This window comes from Suncus etruscus, chromosome 20, assembly GCF_024139225.1.
Source record: "Suncus etruscus isolate mSunEtr1 chromosome 20, mSunEtr1.pri.cur, whole genome shotgun sequence".
Classification (NCBI taxonomy): Eukaryota; Metazoa; Chordata; class Mammalia; order Eulipotyphla; family Soricidae; genus Suncus; species Suncus etruscus.
Genome location: NC_064867.1, coordinates 42,917,023 through 42,938,699, shown reverse-complemented (window position 1 = coordinate 42,938,699; position 21,677 = coordinate 42,917,023). Strand labels below are relative to the sequence as shown.

Here is a 21,677-nt window from a genome sequence, read left to right as displayed (position 1 = left end):
TTAACTTGGATTCTCTTTCCATCGCCACCTGGACCTCAAGCAGCACTAGAGTATGATTCGGATGAACTCTACAATCAAGTATATGTGATTCCGAATCATCACAACAACATAAAGGGAAGGGGATTAATATAAATAAATAAACACACAAATAACTAAAAGTGCAAACTGAAAGCAGTGCTGTCCTCGCTGGTAGCTTCTGTTTCAGGCGCTGACATGTCATGATGCAAAATAAGGCTTTGCATTAATAACATAACGTTTGGACATCCATGTCCATCTCCAAGTGGGAGAGATGATACAGGAGTTAAGGTGCTTGCCTGGTGTGTGATAGACTCTGGCTTGATCTCCAGCATTATATGGCTCCCCACACACTCAGGAAAATCCCCCACGACCCACCAAATGTCCTCCTGCAAGTCTTTCTTGTATATTAAGAAACAAGAGGAAGAGAGATACAGAAGCTCCGGAAAACTTGGGTTATTTCTGGCCACCCCCTGGGAGACTGTGTGTTGCCACACTGTCATCTCACCTCTCACCCATTTGTGATAAAGTGACTCCTGGTTTATTCAGCAACGAGGAGGTTAGCAGGAGAGGAAAGCGTAGTAATGTTAGACAATACAAGACAATACAAATTGGGTATTTTAGGTGGACAGAGGAAGACTGGAAAACGAAGTGCTATTTCAGGAAAGAGCAAGATTCTGTCCCCAGAAACAAGCTGAAAAAAAGATTATTATTCCTTTCAGATAATAAAACAGATTCCAAATACTACTGTTAGTCCACTAAATTTCCAAGAATACTCTACCCACAAAATTAAGCCAAAATACTTTATTTTAATCAAGGTGAAAATTTTAAAACAAAAAATGTGTGATTTTTTTTAACTTCCTATTTTAGAATACATTTCTTTCACAATTTAATCGATTGATATATTATTTTTTGACTTGAGGTAGACTGTAAATAACCTAGTTCAATTTCTCATTTTTAAATATTGAAAGTAATGATGTCACTGGATTAATAAAAGATTCCTATACATTCTAAAATCAAGTGCAAAAAAAAATCTATGTTTATGATGTTGAAAATCATGAGAAAAATACCATCTTAGCCTCCCTGGGCATGCCTCATAGCAGTCTCTTTTATAACCAACTATGTATCTATGATCTATAATAGTAAATAGTATTGTTATTAACGCATTTTCATTTTGCAAAAAGATGTATTCATGATATTTGTTTCATTAAATAAACACGCTAAGAAGAAGAAAAAAAAGAAACCAGACTCTCTGGATATTCAAGTGAACACTGTTAAATCAATTACTTCAAGGCCAAGAGCAGAGAGATCTCAAACTCTCAGATGGAGACTCAGCAGGGGTCCTCAAACTTTTTGTTTTTGTTTTTGTTTTTGTTTTTTTTTTTGTTTTTGGGCCACACCCGGTAATGCTCAGGGGTTACTCCTGGCTATGCGCTCAGAAGTTGCTCCTGGCTTGGGGGACCATATGGGACACCGGGGGATCGAACTGCCGTCCGTCCAAGGCTAGCACAGGGAAGGCAGGCACCTTACCTTTAGCGCCACCACCCGGCCCCCTCAAACTTTTTAAACAGGGGGCCAGTTCACTGTCCTTCAGACTGTTGGAGGGCCAGATTGTAGTAAAAACAAAAATTATGAACAAATTTCTATGCACACTGCATATATCTTATTTAGAAGTGAAGAAACAAAATGAGAATAAATATAATATGTGGCCCTCGGGCCGTAGTTTGAAGACCCTTGGGAGGGTCTGCAGGTAGCAAGTACAACTCACGTCATGGAACTCCCATGTTTGCAGCGTGCCCCTTCACATGCATTGTCTCATTGTCTTTCAGGACACCAGGAGAAGGACAATGTCCAATACTTCCCCTTGCGGAAAAGGAAATCAGAGCTAGTGCAGTCAGAATGACTCCAGGATAAGTAGGATAGGAAGGATATAGGGAATGATAATGAGGAGCAGGCCCTTCCTTCTTCCCTCTCACCATCTCTACACAATCATTTACTCATTCAAGAAACCTTTACTGATGGGTTTAGCATACCTCCAGGATTTGGGAATATAGTGTACAATCAGGGGTCTCAAACTCACAGCCCGGGGGCCGCAAACGGCCCTCCGTTCAACATTTTGTGGCCCTGCCCTAGAGGAATCTTTGTTTTGTTTTGTTTTAGTTGTTTGGGTCACATCCCCCAATGCTCAAGGCTTACTACTGACTTTGCACTCAAGGATCACCCCGACTTTGCCTCCTGCGGCAATTGAGGTCAATTGAGTTTGAGACCCCTGGACTGTCCATAGACCCCAGAAATATTCTTCAGTTGATTAGTTAGATATTTTGTAATATAACCCAGATTGGGTCTTATTGTGTGTGGCCACTAACTTCAAGCTAACTTTTGCATATTGCTTCAGAATACTTGATCTTTAACATGGCTATTAGCCACATTTTGTAATGCACTGACCTGTTTCAGAAATACAGCATGCTTTTTTATGCTTGAGGCATAGAAAACCGGCAGACTTAGACCCAAATATAAACCATGTTTTATTTTTTCTTTTAAACTTCATTTATTTGGGGCCGGAGAGATAGCACAGTGGTGTTTGCCTTGCAAGCAGCCGACCCAGGACCTAAGGTGGTTGGTTTGACTCCCGGCATCCCATGTGGTCCCCTGTGCCTGCCAGGAGCTATTTCTGAGCAGATAGCCAGGAGTAACTCCTGAGCACTGCTGGGTATGACCCCCCCCAAAAAAAAAAACAAAAAACAAAAAACCTTTATTTATTGGTTGGTTGGTTTTTGGGTTACACCTAGTGGTGCTGGGGGACCATTATAGGGATGCCAGGAATCAAACCAGGTCCCTCCCGGGTAGGCTGCATGCAAGGCAAATGCCCTACCGCTGGGCTATCTCTCCGGCCCCATCAACCGTGTTGTAAATTGAACTGCCTCACAATTTATTTTTATTTGTCTTTGGGCCCCACCCAACTATGCTTAAAGGACCTAGCTTCTGATTTCATGCTTATGGATCACTCCTGATGGGGCTCAAGGGACCCATGTGAGGATTGACTAAGGATTGGCTGAGTGCATGGCATTACCCACGTTGCCATGTCTCTGGTCTCAACGTTAACAAAAAATATATCAGATGGGCCACCCATTCGCTGCACAAGCCTTTCTAAGAGTAGGCATGGCACATGTTTTCCTTATTCTTTCGGGGGGTAGGGTAGCTCTCCCTAGCAATTGACTATCAGTGGTACACAGAGCAAAACTAGGGAGGGCAAGCGGTATCAGGGATTGACTCTGGGCTCTATTCATGCCAGGCATGTGATACAATCCTTTTTGCTATCTTCTTATTAACACACACACACACACACAAATTTTTTAGGGGGGTCACACCCGGCAGCGCTCAGGCTCTTGGTTCTGTGTTCAGAAACGGCTCCTGGCAGGCTTGGGGACCATATGGGGCCAGGATTTGAACCACCATCCTTTTGCATGCAAGGCAAATGCCCTGCCTCCATGCTATCTCTCTGGCCCTGGTGTTTTATCCTTAAAGATACCTTTACCTTCAATGTCATGGAGAGTTCTGTCTACATTTATCTTTGTGTGGTTTCAGGTCTGATATCCAGGTCCTTAATCCATTTGATTTGACCTTCGTGCATATGTTATTTGAAAGAGGTTTGAGGGCCGGTGAGGTGGCGCTAGAGGTAAGGTGTCTGCCTTGCAAGCGCTAGCCAAGGAAGGACCACGGTTTGATGCCCCGGCGTCCCATATGGTTCTCCCACACCAGGGATGATTTCTGAGCGCTTAGCCAGGAGTAACCCCTGAGCATCAAATGGGTGTGGCCTGAAAAACCAAAAAAAAAATTAACTTATCATACACACACGCGCACACACACACACAGGGATCTGTCTCAGCATTTTCGATTATATTGCACTGATCTGAAAGTCATTTTTTATAGTCAAATATTAGGTTGTTTTAATTAATACCACTTTGTAAACAGTTGGAGAAGGTGACAATCCATTCTCCCATCTTCATTTTCCCAAGAATTGCTTTAGTTATTAGCAGAGGTTTATTGTCCCATATGAATTTCAGAAGTATTTGATCTATTTCTTTAAAAAACGTAATAGGTATCCTTATAAGAACATAAGAACTGGGCCCGGAGAGATAGCACAGCGGCGTTTGCCTTGCAAGCAGCCGATCCAGGACCAAAGGTGGTTGGTTCGAATCCCGGTGTCCCATATGGTTCCCCGTGCCTGCCAGGAGCTATTTCTGAGCAGACAGCCAGGAGTAACCCCTGAGCAACGCTGGGTGTGCCCCCCCCCCAAAAAAAAAGAACATAAGAACTGCAATCTGTACAATGCTTTGGGGAGAATTGCCATTTTTATATCCACCCAATCCATGACCAGAGGATGCATTTCTCTCTCTGTTTTTAAAAAAATTTTAACAACAAAATTTTTTTTAAAAACTTTATTGATTGATTGATTGATTGGTTTTTGGGTCACACTCAAATGTGCTCAGCAGTCCCTCTTAGCTCTGCACTCAGAAATCGCTCCTGGCAAGGGGGGTGGTGGAAGAAATCGCTTCTGGCAAGCTGGGGACCAAATGGGATGCCAGGAATCAAACCGGGTCCCTCCCAGTTGACTGCATGCAAGGCAAACACCCCACCACCTCGTTATCTCTCTGGCTTTGTATTTCTCTCCCTCCCTCCCTCCCTCCCTCCCTCCCTCCCTCCCTCCCTTCCTTCCTTCCTTCCTTCCTTCCTTTTTCTACACCCAGCGGTGCTCAGGGGTTACTCCCAGCTCTGCACTCAGAAATTACTCTTGGAGGCCAGAGTGGTGGCGCAAGCAGTAAGCTTAGGATGGACCCTAGTTCGATCCCCCACATACCATATGGTCACCCAAGCCAGGAGTGATTTCTAAGCACATAGCTGGGAGTGATCCCTGAGCATCACCGGGTGTGGCCCAAAAACAAAAACAAAACAAAACAAAAAACAAATAAAAGGAGAAATTACTCTTGGGAACCATATGGGATGTCAAGGATATCAGGGATCTAACCTGGGTCGACCATATGCAAGGCAAATGACCTACCTGCTATGCTATTGCGCCAGCCCCTCTTTTATTTCTTGAAGTAGTGTTTTAAGTTTCTTTTTTTTTTTTTTTTTTTTTTTTTTTTGCAGGCAAGGCAGGCACCTTACCTCCAGCGCCACCGCCCGGCCCCTGTTTTAAGTTTCTTTTGTATAGGTTTTCCTTCCACCCCTTTAGTCAAGTTGATGCCATGGTACTTGACTTTTCAGAAGTACGATTGTGAATGGGATTTAAAAATAATACCTCTGGGCCCGGAGAGATAGCACAGCGGTGTTTGCCTTGCAAGCAGCCGATTCAGGACCAAAGGTGGTTGGTTCGCCTGCCAGGAGCTATTTCTGAGCAGACAGCCAGGAGTAACCCGAGCAACGCCGGGTGTGGCCCAAAAACAAAAAAACAAAACAAAACAAAAATAATACCTCTTTCATTATTTGTCTTTAGGAAAATACTGGACTTTTTTATGTTAATTTTGTAGCTTGCCACTTTTCTATAAAAATCTATTGTTTCTAGAAACATTTTGGTAGAGTCTTTATGATTTGTAAATTCATATCCACAAATTATGAGGTTAACTTCTTCTTTTGCTGTCTGACGGCCTTGATATCTTTTCTTGCCTAATTTCTATGGCAAGTACATCTATATTCAATAGATAGGCAAGTACTATATTCAATCGAAGTGGCAGGAGTGGGCAACTTGCCTTCTAAGGTATATAGAGGAAAACACTGATGATCTTAGGGTTCTTTCTCTCCCCTTTCTCTATTGCTATTGGCTTACCAATCTTTTTATTTTTACAAAGATCCAACTTTCGCTTTTCTTGATCTTTAGTATTGTTTTATATTTTATTTCCAATTCATTAATTTTTGCTCTAAGTTTTATTATCTTTCTCCTGCCTGCCTGATTTTGGGTCATTAGTTCTGCTGGTCAGTTTCCAATTTCTTTTTTTTTTTTTTTTTTTTTTTTGATTTTGGGGCCACACCCGGCATTGCTCAGGGGTTACTCCTGGCTGTCTGCTCAGAAATAGCTCCTGGCAGGCACGGGGGACCATATGGGACACCGGGATTCGAACCAACCACCTTTTGGTCCTGGGTCGGCTGCTTGCAAGGCAAACGCCGCTGTGCTATCTCTCCGGGCCCAGTTTCCAATTTCTTAAGCTGTGCAAATTATTTATTCTTCCTTCCTGAAGAATGCTTACAAAGCTATAAACTTTCTCTTAGCACTACTTTTACTGTCCCACGAATTCTGGTAGCTCATGTCCTCATTCTCATTTGTTTCCAGGAATCTTTTGATTTCCTCTCTGACCCTCTGCTTGTTCAGTAGTGAGTTGTTTTTAATTTCCAAGTGTTAGTTATTTCTCAAACTACTATTGTACTGCTATTGATGTGTCTTAAAGTATATTAGCAGCTGTTTTAGTATTTTACTGTCACCTTATTGGGTGCATATATTTTTAGGAGTGTGATAATTTTTGATGTACTTAACTTTTATTAATGACCCCATCTGTCTCTTATAACCTTTGTGAGCCTAAGTCTGTATTGTTTGATATTTGTATGGCTGTCCCAGCTTTTTTTGAGTGAGGGAGTAGTTTGGCTTGAAGAATTTTCTTCCAATCCTTGACTTTTGCGGCAACTATTCAAATGTTTCTTGCAGGCAGAAAAATGTTGGATTCAATTTTTATTTTATGTATTTATTTTTGCTTTTGGGGCCACACCCAGCGGCGCTCAGGGCTTACTCTTGGCTGAGCTCAGAAATCGCCTCTGGCAGATTCAGTGGACCACATGGGATGCTGGAAATCAAACTCGTATCTGTCTTTGTCTGTGTGCGAGGCAAATGCTCTACCACTGTGCTATCCGTCCAGCCCCCAAAGAGAAGCAGAGAAATACGAAAATACTTAGAAGTGATATATCCCTGGTCCAACATCCTGGTCATTATAACAAGAAAAAGGTATGGGGATGGGCAGGGAGTCTTAGTTATGTGCTAGGGAGAAGTCTCGAAGGCCTAGCGTGCATATTTCACATGCAGGAGGCCCGGGTTCATTCCCTGGCCCTGCATGGTCCTCTTGTCAACACTGGGAGCCCTGAGCCTAGCCTAGTATGCCCCAAATCAAACAACAACAAAATTACAACAACAACAAAACATTAGTTAAGCTGACCCTATTCCCAGGTTCTGAAGGTTCAGAATAGCTTCAGGTTCCTTTCTTCAGCATCATGGTTGAAACATAGAAAGAACTTCATAATTATCAGACTGTAAAACCACTGCTTTTGGGGGGCTTGGGGGTGGGGTGTGTGGTGCTGTGATTTTGGGTTCTAACCAGCAAAGTTCAGGGACTACTCTTGGCAGGCCTTGGGGGACCATATGTGGTGCAGGGTACTGAATCTGGGTCGACTATATGCAAGGCAAGCACTCTACCACTGTACTATCACTCTGAACTCAAAACCACTTACTCAATAACAACCTTCTTTAGAAGAAAAATAGTATTGTTATTAAATAATTTTTTTTTTTTTTTTAGTTTTTGGGCCACACCTGGCGGTGCTCAGGGGTTACTCCTGGCTGTCTGCTCAGAAATAGCTCCTGGCAGGCACGGGGGACCCTATGGGACACCGGGATTCGAACCAACCACCTTAGGTCCTGGATCGGCTGCTTGTAAGGCAAACGCCGCTGTGCTATCTCTCTGGGCCCATTAAATAATTTTTTTTAAACTTTATTTAGTGGTTGGCTGATTGATTTTGGGGTCACGTTCAGAGGTGCTCAGGACTTACTTTTGGCTCTGCACTCAGAAACCGAACCTGGGAGGCTGGGGGCCATTAAGGTATGCTGGGAATCGAACCCAGGTCCGTCCTGGGTTGGCTGCGTGCAAGGCAAGTGCCCTACCGCTGTGCTATCTCTCTGCCCCCTATTAAATCAATTTATTTAAAAAATTTAAACCTTTTTTTATTGAAGTTCGGTGGTTTATAAACCATGCACATAATTCTTTTTTTTATTTTTTTGGGGCCACACCCGGTGGTGCTCAGGGGTTCCTCCTGGCTGTCTGCTCAGAAATAACTCCTGGCAGGCACAGGGGACCATATGGGACACCGGGATTCGAACCAACCACCTTTGGTCCTGGATCAGCTGCTTGCAAGGCAAACACTGCTGTGTTATCTCTCCGGGCCCTATGCACATAATTCTAACACCACACCCATCACTATATACCAGGAATACATACAAATTTTTAAAATATGGAAACCATACATTACAGAATTGAGTCACTATTGTTTATTAAATTCTCTTTAAAACCCCAATTTGAGGGGCCGGGCGGTGGCGCTGGAGGTAAGGTGCCTGCCTTGCCTGTGCTAGCCTAGGACGGACCGCGGTTCGATCCCCCGGTGTCCCATATGGTCCCCCAAGAAGCCAGGAGCAACTTCTGAGCGCATAGCCAGGAGTAACCCCTGAGCGTCACAGGGTGTGGCCCAAAAACCAAAAAAAAAAAAAAAAAACCCAATTTGAGATCTTCAGTGCAAATTGGCATTTTAAAGGCTCTGAGAAATTTTGCAGTAGAGAAATGTTTGTCATCCACCAGTTTCATTTCATATTGTCAAAGGACTTGGTTTCTCTGACATTTTATATATATATTTGATTTTCCCAGATATATCTGGATATTTCTGATTTTCCACAGACATCGGAAGACTTGAAACAAGGTATTCAATGGAATTCAAAAAGGACTTCCCAGGTTCTTCACTGAAGCCAGTACCTGTCAGAAACTGAGGGTTATTTTTGTTATCATTTCAGGCCTTCAGGGAACTGTACAAGAAGGAAAAGGCTCATGTCTGTCCTAAAAAGAGATAGTACGGCAGGTCTGATGATACTTGACTTACATACTGATGACTTGCATATCGGGTTTGATTCCCAGCACCACGGATGACCCCCAGAGCACCACCAGAAGTGACTCCTAAGCAGTCAGGTGTTGCTCCAAATAAAATGAAATAGGGGCCGGGAAGGTGGCGCTAGAGGTAAGGTGTCTGCCTTGCAAGCGCTAGCGTAGGACGTACAGCGGTTCGATCCCCCAGTGTCCCATATGGTCCCCCCAAGCCAAGGGCGATTTTTGAGCGCATAGCCAGGAGTAACCCCTGAGCGTCAAATGGGTGTGGCCCAAAAACTAAAAACTAAAAAAAAAAAAAAAAAAAAAAAAGAGAAAGAATAAAGGCAGATTGGAAGTGATTTATAACCAAAAAATGCAAAACCTCATTTTGTTTTTTGGTTCACACTCGGCATCGCTCAGGGGTTACTACTAGTCCTGGCTCTACGCTCAGAAATTGCTCCTGGCAGGCTCAGGGGGCCATATGGGATGCCGGGATCCGAACCACACCATCCTTCTGCATGCAAGGCAAACACCCTATCTCCATGCTATCTCTCCGACCCCAAAACCTCAGTTTTTACTATGATACTGTCTTTTCACTAGATTCTGAAATTCTAAAGTGCAACAGTCAAATTTTACTATCTTGGTCTATTTATGTTGTGTGTTTTATTTTTGTACCACACCTGACACACAGGAATTATTCTTGCTCTGCACTTAGGAATTTACTCCTGGTGAAGTTCATGGGAACTGTGGGTTGGCTGCATACAATACTATCACAAAAGCCTCAACATATTTTTTGGGAGTACACCCGATGGTGCTCAGGGGTTGCTGCTGGCTCTGTACCCAGTAATCACCCCTGATCAAGAGGCCATAAAAGATGCTGAGCATCAAAACCTGGATTGCTTGTGTGCAAGGCAAGCTACTTAATCCACTGTATCCTCTGGTCCAGTCTTGTGGTATTTTTTTTGGTGGTTGTTGGTTTATTTGGCCATACCTGTTGGTTGGTGCTCAGGGGTTTGCTCTGGCTTTGCGCAGAGGAATCACTCCTGTCTGGCTCAGGGGACCATATAGGATGCTGGGTGTCGAATCCGGGTCAGCTGTGTGCAAGGCAAATGCCCTACTCCCCTGCGGTATCATTCTGGTCCTAGTATTGTGTTTTTAATTTGCATGATCTATATTTACAGATTCTATGTTTACGAGTTGGGGGATTCCAAGGAATTCCTTTTTTGGAAAAAAAAAAGTTGACCACTAGCATAACTCTCCTATCCTGTATTTAATCAAAATTTGAAAACACAGTATGAGAGAAATGATCCTAAAGCAAAACAATCAGCTCCTAGTATGATCTGTGTTGTTGTGAAAGGCAAGCCCTTTGCCCACTGGGGCTCTGCTTTTATTTTCATGTATAGCGTGAGCGTATATATTTTCTGAGACAAAAAAAAAAAATTTGTTCAAACGGGGGGGCCAGAGCGGTGACACAAGCGGTATGGTGTCTACCTTGCACGCACTGACCTAGGACGACCTTGGTTCAATCCCCTGGCATCCCATATAGTCCTCCAAGCCAGGAGCGATTTCTGAGTGCATAGCCAGGAGTAACCCGAGCATTACCGAGCGTGGCCAAAAACAAAAAAAAATTGTTCAAATGTAAATGTAAGAACTAAATTTGAAGATTTATCCCCAGAGTAGCATTTTGTGACTTAAGTGCAATTTAGGAAACTTCCATGTCAACTCTGACACCAGGGAGATCAGTGGCTTCCATCACAACAGGCTGTCATGAAGGACACCCACAAAGCCCACACCTTCCACATCTAGGCACTGCACCCTCCTGACCTCCAAGGCGGCATTTCTAGCGGGCCCAGTGCAGAAGGCACAGCAAGGCCCAGGCCTCGACATGTGGCTGGTCCATAAGTGGATCCCCCAGAGCTGTGGGCCTGGGCTTTCTGCCACTTCCAGACAGAGTCCAATGGCGCCGCCAAGCCGCCTCTTCCAGTTGGAGCAGCCCTGGCAGGAAACCACGCCCGATGGGAAGGAGTTTTGGCGCCCAGAGATGGCTTGAGTCTGGCCCTACCTGCGTGCCAAGGGCTGTGATGTCACTCGGCTCCCAGCTGGCCAAATGACTATTACACTCCGTCTTTGGGCCTGGCCCGCAAGTCAGAGGCTTCCAGCCTCCCCCCCCAGGGAAAGGAACTGCACTCCAGCTGGCTGTAGTAATGCCACTAATGCAGCCTAAAGCAATTCTTTTGTCTAGTGCACTCAGGTACTAGATGGCTAAAGCTCCATGCCAACTTTTTGGGAGTCAAGGGGTCTGCCAGGCAGCACCCTGGAGCCCACCAGTATGAGAAAACCAGGTCCTCCAGTGCTAGGGCAGCCTCAAGGGATTGGGGAACTAAGTGATAAGCTACAGTGCAACCTGCATCTTCTGGGCCTCTTACCTTTGCCCAGGATTCTCAGTCTTATTTGGGGGTGGTGGTGGTGGTTTACACCTGGCAGCACTATGGGATGCCGGGATTCGAACCACTGTCCTTCTGCATGCAAGGTAAATGCCCTATCGCTGTACCATCTCTCCGGCCTGATCCTCAGACTTGAGTGGGTGTGATGCAGAGCTTCAAACAGTGTATTAGGACCCACAGCAGCTCCTCTTGCTCTCTAAACAAAGTTTTTTTTTTTTTTTTTTTTTTTTGTGGTTTTTGGGTCACACCCGGCAGTGCTCAGGGGTTATTCCTGGCTCCAGGCTCAGAAATTGCTCCTGGCAGGCACGGGGGACCATATGGGGTGCCGGGATTCGAACCGATGACCTCCTGCATGAAAGGCAAATGCCTTACCTCCATGCTATCTCTCCGGCCCTCTAAACAAAGTTTTATAAAACTGTTTGTAGCCTTCTAGGCCCATGGCACGTGGGCAGGCCCACAACTAAAATATGCAACACGTGCCTCATAGTTTTTAGATACTAAAATCTTGTTATCAAGGTTTAATTGATGTGCTGGCACTTTGGGCACTCGGGCTCAAAAAGGTTAGGCTAGCTATCACTGTTCTAGCCATACCAGATTGTGCCTAGGGCTTACTCCAGGCAGTGCCAGGGAGACTAGACCACCAGGAATAGAACCAGGCAGGAAGCTTGTAAGCCAAGCCTGATCAGTATGCACATGCAAACAAAACAGAAGCCAGGGCTGGAATAGAACCTGTCTGGTATGTAGCTCACTGGGGCTAAGTCACTGGCACCTCTCAAGGACACCAGTCCTGCCAGGGGCGATCACTGAATGCAGCCAGAAACACCTCCATCTCTTATCTGCTCTAACTCAAATGTTTTGAAAACAAACCCAGGGGGCCCAAGTGATAGCACCGCAGTAGGGTGTTTGCCTTGCTCGTTACCTACTTGGGACAGACCTGGGTTCGACCCCCAGCATCCCATCTAGTCTCTTGAGCCTGCCAGGAGCGACTTTTGAGCACAGCCAGGTGTGACCCAAAAACACACAAACAAAAAACAACCTGGGCCAGAGTCAGCACAGGTCAAATGTTTGCCTTATACCTAGCCGAGATGTGAAGGGTGACCCTGACTCTTACTGTAAAACCAAACCAAAGTCCCCAATCTCACCAGTCCCAATTTCAGATATTGTTATAAATTCAACTGATGCTCAAATGCACAGCACGGCAGCCTTCATTCTACAGCTTTTAATCAAGTTATATATAAAATAACTTTACTCCTGCATCTTCTCAATGGTTTCTTCTTTGTATTTGCCCTTTTCCTTGCCGACTTGTCGAGACTTGGCCTTGCGCTCAAGAATCTTCTTGCGATCTTTGTCCAGCTTTAGTCTGGTGATAACCACCTGTAGAAAACAAACGTACTGAAGTGTAATGTGCTGGTGAAGTGTACATCCAACACCTTTTCTCAAACATGGCATAATTTAAATGGATTATTTAAGTCCCCAAATCAAATAGATCTTAAAAAAAAAAAACCAAAAACGAAAATGAACATGAGGCCAGTGGGTCTTCACATATTTGCAAAATATACCAACTATCAGACTACACTCATTCCAGTTCTACAGATACCTGTAGAAAAACAAATGTACCGAAGTGTAATGTGCTGGTGAAGTGTACATCCAACACCTTTTCTCAAACATGGCATAATTTAATGGATTATTTAAGTCCCCAAATCAAATAGATCTTAAAAAAAAAAACCAAAAACGAAAATGAACATGAGGCCAGTGGGTCTTCACATATTTGCAAAATATACCAACTATCAGACTACACTCATTCCAGTTCTACAGATACAAATCAAGTTATAGATATTTATTTCTACACTAACTTCAGACCAAAAATGGAGGAAAACAGGGCAATGTAGGGAGGTCAAGAATGCTGGGGCCGGAGCAATAGTACAGCAGTAGGGTGTTTGCCTTGCAAGCTGCCTACCCTGGACAGATCCCAGCTTGATTCCTGGCACCCCATATGGTCCCCCCACACCAGCGTACCAGGAGCAATTTCTGAGCTCAGAGCCAGGAGTAACTCCTGAGCATTGTTGGTGTGGCCCCAAGACAAAAACAAACAAGAAAAAAACAGAATGTTGAAGAACAGAAGCTACATCAGAACATAAAGGAAAAAAAAAAAAAGGGAAACACTGTCTTAAAATAGTCACAGGACTTTAACTTCAGTACTTCAGTCAGTAAAGTTAAAATCTTATTCTGGGGCCCGGAGAGATGGCATGGAGATAGGGCGTTTGCCTTGCATGCAGAAGGATGGTGGTTCGAATCCTGGCATGCCATATGGTTCCCGAGCCTGAGCGCTGCCAGCTGTGACCCCAAAACAAACAAACAAAAAAAACCAGCAAACCAAACCAAATCCCTTATTCTGTAGAATTGTAAAAATGCCTTATTGGATACACAATCTTTTTTTAGGGGCAGGCACCTCTGTAAGGCCATTTGCACTTGCTTGGCATGAAGTGGATCCTGGACCAATCCCTAGCATTCCATATGAGCATTGAGTGACCCCAGTATTACTGGATGTAGCCCAAAAATTTAAAAAGAAAATATCAGGGCCTCCATAAATGCCCTCGACGTACTCCCAAATAACTTCGAAGGGTCCCATGGTATGCCAGAAACAAAACTGAAACTCAAAAGTTTCATATATGCTGTCTCTCAAACTCCTCATCTTAGTACACATGCATATGGGATGCCACCTCTATTTTATCAAACACCACTCTCTATTTCCTAGATTTTAAAACCCGCTCATTGTTAAGATTGCAGATGGATCTACTCACTAATAGCTTAGCAAAAAGGAAATGTATGGAATTAAGGTACCTTGATTTAATCAATATGCAAATAAACAACAAGAAAACCTTGGAACTGGCTTCTGGCAAACCTAAAACCAAAAACTGCTTTATTTCCTTCTTTCTTGGGGGGAGAGGAGGCACACCTGGTGCCCAGAAATCACTCCTTGGTAGGCTCAGAGGACCATATAGGATGTGGGAGATTGAACCAGGTATACAAGGGAAAAGCCCTACCCACCATGCTATCGCTCTGGCCCCAATTTTTGTTTCCTTCTTCCTTAACATTCTGAAAAACAAAACAATGAAACCACCTACCTTACTGGGGTGAATGCCGACATGGACAGTTGTGCCATTTGCTTTCTCCCGCTGGACTCTTTCAATGTAGATGACGTATTTCTTCCTATAAACCTGGACCACTTTGCCAATTTGCTGACCTTTGTAGTGGCCTCTCACCACCTACATGCAAAGTCAGAACAGAAAAGCGCAGATAAACAAGGTTTCATACAAATACAAGCTTTTTTTGCATTAGGTATCTTGAAAAAAAATTGGCTTAAAAACCGTTGAAATTTTAGCAATTTAGTAGCAACAAAAGGCTAGTCTTTTTTTTTTCTTTCCTTTTTCACTGTGTGACCCGCTTCAGTGCACAAAGCCCACTGATAGAGCCAGGCAATGGTTCGGGGCCACAGCTTGCTATGGCATGGAACACTATGAGAGGCCCAGGGGGACGGACCTGCCATAAATCCAAACCCATGCAAAAAGTCTAGTCTTAACCCACAGCACTATATGGGAACTACCATTAACCTCATGAAAAATACTGCTGATATTCTGCCACTTTCAAGATTCCCTGAATCAAACAGTGGAGTTCTTGCTAAAAAAAAAAATGCATAGAAATTTTCACATAAATCTACTGAATTATTCATAATCTAATAAATAGAAAACAAGTTCTGTAATTGGATTTTAGATATTCAAGATAAGGGCTGAATAAGAAAAAAGAAAAGAAGCCCAGAAAAGTTTTTCTTGGAGCGCCTGGGTCTGACCCAGTTGCTGAGCTGCAACTCTGACTGAATGGTTGACCAGTCTCTTCAACAATCAACCAAACCTGTTATGACAAAAAGATAACCCTAAATAATGTTGTAATTGTAAATCTGACCTTTAGTCTCTGGTTGGACACCTGTTCTGGAAGGAATGTATGCGCACACCATCACTGTGAGAGGAGACTGCATGTTCTCCTCCAAACTCTATAACCAGGTCATCCCCCAGGACAGCACATACCTGGACCTCATCGTCCTTGCGGATGGGCATGGATCGCACGTTGTACTTCTGCCTCAGCTCCTTGGAAAGAGGAGAAGACATGATCTTCCTGCGAACGTGGGAAGGTGCATTGAAATGCCTTTTGCGGTTCTTGCTCCGGTCAGAAGTCACAAAAGGGTTGAACTTCATTTTGGCTGAACAGAAAGAAAAAGGGGGTCAGTCTTTACATAAGCAAAACCTCAGTTTGCAAACAACAGCAACCTTTTCATCTTGAAAGCTGAGGTGACTCAGAAAATCACTCATTTTCTCTTAACTTCATCAAAGGCAGTTTCAGGGGTCTAGGAGAGTTTTTGCCTTGCACTGAGGATTCAATCCCAGGCATCATATATGGTGCCCGAATCCCTGTGCAGAGCCAGGAGTAAGGGCTAAGCACCTCCAAAAACCTTTTAGGTGGAACAAATTTTGTCTTATTAAACGCACTGCTTTAAGGAGCAGAAACTCACCTGTAACACACTGATTGTGGTTTCTTTGAATTTTCTTTTTCTTTTTTTAAATCTTTTTTTTTTGTTTTTGATTTTTTGGGCCACACCCAGTAATGCTCAGGGGTTACTCCTGGCTATGTGCTAAGAAGTTGCTCCTGGCTTGGGGGACCATATGGGACACCGGGGGATCGAACCGCGGTCGGTCCAAGGCTAGCACAGGCAAGGCAGGCACCTTACCTTTAGCGCCACCGCCCGGCCCCATTTTTTTTTTTTAAATCTTTAAGCACCATGATTACAAACATGTTTGTGGTTGGGTTTACATGAATCTTTGTTTCCCTCTATCAAGCTGGGGGTGAAGCAAACGGAACGAATCCAGGACAACCCTTTTTGGGGGGGCAACACCTGGTGAAGCCCAGGGACCCATATGGAAACTGGGATTAGAACCACCATCCGTCCTGGGTCGGTTATATCGTGCTCTGGCCCCCCAAAACATCCCATTTTAAAAGGACAAACAGGACCCGGAGCTCAGAAAGAAGGGTGTCTGCCTTGGTCCTCGGACCACCGCCAGGGAAGGCCCCAAACCAAAATGCAATGGTCCGTCCTGCTCAGACACTTAAAATGTGAACTTGGTCCTTTGTCCCCCAACCCAAATCTTCTGAGAAACACAACCAGAAATAAGCAATCCTAATGTCAACGCAGGCCTTTCCAAGATGTTATTTCGACTGCCCATTTGGGCCTATTTTCAGACAAGCATTTTTCACGGGGAGGAAAGAGAGAGATCAGAACATGTGTCCCATAGGGAGCTGGAAGTCCAATCCAAATCTCCCAACACCCCAACAATCCTAGGGTTCCAACTAGTGGCAGAACATGACCTATGCTCCTCAAAGACGCCCACCACCATCTTTGAAACCCTAGACTCATAAAATGCACAAGAAAACACTGCATGGCCCACCAGAATGCTAGCTGACATTCTCATTTGCAACAGTCCAGGCAATCTAATTAATAATTAATCCAGGCAATGGTAGAACTGTCTGGAAGAGACTGGCAAGATGACTGAACTCATACTGCTAATGAGTTTTCAACTATCAAAGCCCATGAGGCATTTAACACTGCTCTCCTGAATACATGCAGCAAGCAGGCCAAAGACATGTGCGCTCTGCATAAGTTTGGATCCACCGAGGATCCGTACTTGGGTGGGAGAGGAAACTAGAGCATCGGAACCCCAGATCGAGACCACTGCGACTCTTTGGGGGATAATTTAGCATCAGGACGAATCTAGAGGTTTCGGGGAGTCGAGACAAGGCCTCAGGGGTTTCGGGGTCCCCTCGGAAAGAAAGGATGGAGAAGGATTCAACGCGCACTCGCGGGAGAGCCTTACCTGCCGCTCCTACCGCGCGCGGCCGCCGAAGGGAAGAGGCTCTGGCGTCACTTCCGGTTCCGGAAAGGGACACAAGAGCTCGCGAGACTTGGAGCGGGAGCGAGCTAGAGAGGCAGACGGTGTGTGTTCAGAGAGTAGGAAACTGCGATGTCGCCCCCTCTGGTGTGGATGGCAATTGCAGGGAACTGCACTCATTTTTGGGTTGATTTTTGGGCCACACCTACTGTATTTGGGCGGTGTTTTTCAACCTTTTTTTGTGCAAAGGCACACTTTTTTTTTCATGAAATAAAATCACAAGACCATTAGAAAAATGTTAAAAATATTATTTTTTCCATTTCATTCATATTTTGCTGGGCCTATATGCAAACAACAATTGCCACTCTCACCCATTATTACTGAAAATTTTTTTAACTCATCCTTTATTTTTTTTTTTTAGGACAACTTAGCAAAATAAAATTCCTGTTTATTGTTGGACAACATGTTTCACACATACATCAAAAAGGCCAAAAAACAAACAGCAACTTCATAGACAAAAAAAAAGGAAAAAAGAAACCTCTTACCTTTGGCCTTTTTAACCCTCTTATACAAACCAACTACTTCTAGTACAGCTAAGGACATACACAAAAAAAGTTTCTGGGAATGCTCGGAGTAAAATAGTTTTTCTGTTGTTTCTGCTTTTTTTTACAATTTTTTTTTCTCCCGTGAGATTATAGTGAACATGGTCACACCACAAATAAAGTCGGAGTGGGATGGAACTCTCTGTAGGCTGGTTTGGTCATCCTGTGATCTGTAAAAATGGCTGACCCTAACAATATGTACAAAAATATAAAATGTAAATAAAAAAAGAGCTTACTAAACTTTCTGCTGGTGCTTCAGTTTGAATTCAGTGTGAGTCAATAATTTTCAAAAGTATTCTTTCCTTTCTCTTCCATCTCTTTAGCTTTTCATTCTATGTTCTATTCTTTTTAAAATCATGTTGCTTTTGGTCTTCCTAAAACAATTATATTATTATCAGTTAGTCAACTATGTAATGCATTTTCTTTAAATAAATTAATTTTAAAAAAGAAAATGTTAACCATTTTTTATCTTTGTACCTATATTGACTCTGAATAGGAATCAAATAAACACAAAGAAATTATTTTATAAACACTTTATTATGAAATAAAAATATGAAGTAATAAATCTAATGATTGGTGTATATGTGAGGTGAAGCCGCATGTTACGGATGAAATTGGAATTTTTCCCACGAGACACCAGACAATATCTCAAGGCACACTAGTGTGCTGTGGCACAGTGGTTGAAAATTGCTGGATTAGGGGATCACGGGATGCAGGAGATCGGACCCCTGTTTTGCCACCTGCCTTGCCCACCCCTAGCAGGCCCAACTTTTGACCACTAAATGGTACTCAGTTTGTAGGGGGCCAAGTGACCAGGGTAGCATCATCTTTTTTTTTTTTCCCCTTTTGGAGAGAGGAAAGAGGGGAGAGGGGAGAAGAGAGTGGAAAGAGGGGAGACGGGAGAGGAGAGAGGAGAGAGAAGAGAGGAAAGAGGAGAGAGGGGAGAGGAGAGAAGAAAGGAAAGAGGAGAGAGGAGAGAGGAAAGAGGAGAGAAGAGAGAGGAAAGAGGAGAGAGGAGAAAGGAGAGGGAAGAGGGGAGAGGAAAGAGGGGAGAGGAGAGAGGAAAGAGGAGAGAGGAGAAAGGAGAGGGGAGAGGAAAGAGGGGCGAGGGGAGAGGAAAGAGGGAGAGGAGAGAGGAAAGAGGGGTGAGGAGAGAGGAAAGAGGGGAGAGGAGAAAGGAGAGGGGAGAAAGGAGAGGGGAAAAAGGAGAGGGGAGAGAGGAGAAAGGAGAGGGGAGAGGGCAGAGGAGAGAAAAGAGGGGAGAGGGGAGAGGAAAGGGGAGAGGAGAGAGGAAAGAAGAGAAAGGAGAGGGGAGAAGAAAGTGGAAAGAGGAGAGAGGGGAGAGGAAAGAGGGGAGAGGAGAGAGAAAAGAGGGGAGAGGGGAGAGGAAAGTGAAAAGAGGAGAGGGGAGAGGAAAGTGGAAAGAGTAGAGAGGGGAGAGGAAAGGGGAGAGGAGAGAGGAAAGAGGAGAGAGGAGAAAGGAGAGGGGAGAGGGGAGAGGAGAATGAAAAGAGGAGAGAGGAGAAAAGAGAGGGGAGAAAGGAGAGGGGAGAAAGGAGAGGGGAGAAAGGGAGAGGAAAAGAGGAGAGAGGGGAGAGGAAAGAGGGGAGAGGAGAGAGGAAAGAGGGGAGAGGGGAGAGGAAAGAGGGGAGAGGAGAGAGGAGAAGGAAGAGGGGAGAGGGGAGAGGGGAGAGGGGAGTGAGCATCATCTCTTATTAGGCCTATGGCCTACTTCCAGGCTTCCTTCTGGGTGAAATAGAAGGCATCTCCCTAAAATAAGCCCCCCCCCCAGGCTTTTTCTAATTAATGAAAATTAAACTGGTTGCTAGGGCCACCCTGACTGGCATCTGTAGGATTCACAGTTTGTCTGGTTTGTGTTGACAACTATCACATTACCCTATACCATATACAGGTAATAAATTTCCTTTATTTTCATTGAACAATAAATGTGTACTCTATTCTTCTTTATGGAACAATAAGACATTCCCTGAAAATAAGATGTACTTACAGGTTTCCTACTGGGTGAAATATAAGGCATCTCCCAAAAGTAAGGCCTCCCCCCCAGGCTCTGTCTCAGGATGAAAATTAATTTACCGTAAGCTGGACAAATTCTTGATACTGTAGGATTCATAGTTTATTTGGTTTGTGTTGACAACTACCATATTCAGGTACTAATTTTCCTTTATTTTCATTGAGCAATAAATGTGTACCATATTCTTCTTCATGGAAAAAAAAACAAGAAACTCCCTAAAAATAAGACCTAGCCCATCTTTGGGAGCAAAAATTACTACTAGAAGACACTGTCTTATTTTAGGGGAAACGGGGTAGGGTGATGGTCCTCTCCTAGGGACTGGCAGGGAATTTGGCCTAGCCAGTGGGAGACCTTCGGTGGACTGGGGCCTTCTAGCTGTCACCCCACCCCTAGGAAATAGGTCACCACCAGTGTTTCTAATGTGTTCCCTGGTGCCACCACCAGCTGAGAGAGCTGGGCTGAGGTCACACTTGGAAAGAGCCCAGAGGGAGAAAGATCTGTCCATGTGGAGAGCGGTGCCCTTTACTGAACTTGACTGGCAGATCTCATTAAATTCAGGATCTTAGGGGAGCATTGGTGGTGGGAATGTTGGGGTGTTCTTTTTTTTATGACTGAAACCCAACTACAATCATGTTTGTAGTCGTGGTGCTTAAATAAAGATATTATTTTGCAAAAAAAAAAAAAATGTCAGAATCTTTTGGGAATGGGGCCAGAAGATGAACTTCCCACCCGTGATTGTTCATAAGAATACTCTTATTTACATCTTTTGTGTAGTGGCCGGGGGTTTGGCCTATACCCATTCATTGCATATGCACACCCCCCCATACATATCTTTGGGTTACACTCATTCACACATATCCTCTCCCCTATATATATCTTTGCTCGGGGGGGGGGGGGGGCTATTCCAGGGTTGGAATGACCTGACAGTACTTGGGGGACAATATTCATGCTAGGGATTTAAACGAAGGTTGGCTGTATGTAACCTTGCCTCCTTTACTGTCTCGCTGACTCCCACTTTATATGGCTGATTTCTTTAATCCACAAGTCTTGTTATGCAGGTATTGTTGCCATTTTACAGATGTCAACACACATGACAGAGAAGTGAGGAGACATTTGTGCAAGGTTATTCGAAACCACAGATATAAATGAACCCCTGGATGCTGATTTTCCAACTCCTTTTGGTAGTTCTGCATATGTTATAAGGAACTGTAAATATTCAGTGGATGGAGACAAAAGAGTGAAATTCTATCTTTGAGGCACTGGACCAGATAGTATATATTTTCTTGATTTAAAAATAATCAAGTTGGGCCCGGAGAGATAGCACAGCGGCCTTTGCCTTGCAAGCAGCCGATCCAGGACCAAAGGTTGTTGGTTCGAATCCCGGTGTCCCATATGGTCCCCTGTGCCTGCCAGGAGCTATTTCTGAGCAGATAACCAGGAGTAACCCCTGAGCACCGCCAGGTGTGGCCCAAAAACAAAAACAAAACAAAAACAAAAACAAAAAAAAATCAAGTTGGGGTTGGGTGGGTAAACGATACAGTAACAAAAGCCCCTGCCTGCCAAGGTGAGAGCAAGTCCTATTCTTTGTGCTATCCATGGGTGTCCAGCTTTGCTGAAAACTTGTTTGGGGGATTTCCAAAGTACAGTCTCTGGCCCATGGCTGCCAACCAGGTATGTGAAAGCAACACACATGATGCATACAACCGTTGTGATTACCAACAATTGAAAAATGAGCAAGCACAGTGACCAGAGTACAACCCTCAGTG

The 21,677-nt window shown here is 44.2% G+C and overlaps 1 protein-coding gene and 1 non-coding gene across 2 annotated transcripts; both read right to left on the bottom strand.

Moving 5' to 3' along the window:
* Positions 1 to 12,528: 12,528 nt before the first annotated feature.
* Positions 12,529 to 17,300, bottom strand: RPL26 (ribosomal protein L26). Its single transcript, XM_049766340.1, has 4 exons — positions 17,263 to 17,300; positions 15,424 to 15,596; positions 14,467 to 14,607; positions 12,529 to 12,715 (listed from the first exon to the last, which is right to left on the bottom strand). The coding sequence occupies exons 2-4, from the start codon at positions 15,589 to 15,591 to the stop codon at positions 12,587 to 12,589; spliced, it is 438 nt and encodes a 145-aa protein (XP_049622297.1). The 5' UTR covers positions 15,592 to 15,596; positions 17,263 to 17,300; the 3' UTR covers positions 12,529 to 12,586.
* On the bottom strand, positions 14,772 to 14,904 carry LOC125998431 (small nucleolar RNA SNORA42/SNORA80 family). The gene has a single exon (XR_007492000.1). It is a non-coding gene; the product is annotated as a small nucleolar RNA SNORA42/SNORA80 family (small nucleolar RNA).
* Positions 17,301 to 21,677: the final 4,377 nt, after the last annotated feature.

What these genes read in the sequence shown, in the direction of transcription:
- RPL26 (XM_049766340.1), bottom strand. Translation starts at nt 15,591, where the DNA reads ATGAAGTTCAACCCTTTTGTGACTTCTGACCGGAGCAAGAACCGCAAA. An exon ending in GCAAGGACGATGAGGTCCAG is followed by an intron (nt 14,608 to 15,423) that starts GTATGTGCTGTC and finishes CTTTGCATGTAG; the next exon opens with GTGGTGAGAGGCCACTACAA. An exon ending in TCGGCATTCACCCCAGTAAG is followed by an intron (nt 12,716 to 14,466) that starts GTAGGTGGTTTC and finishes TGTTTTCTACAG; the next exon opens with GTGGTTATCACCAGACTAAA.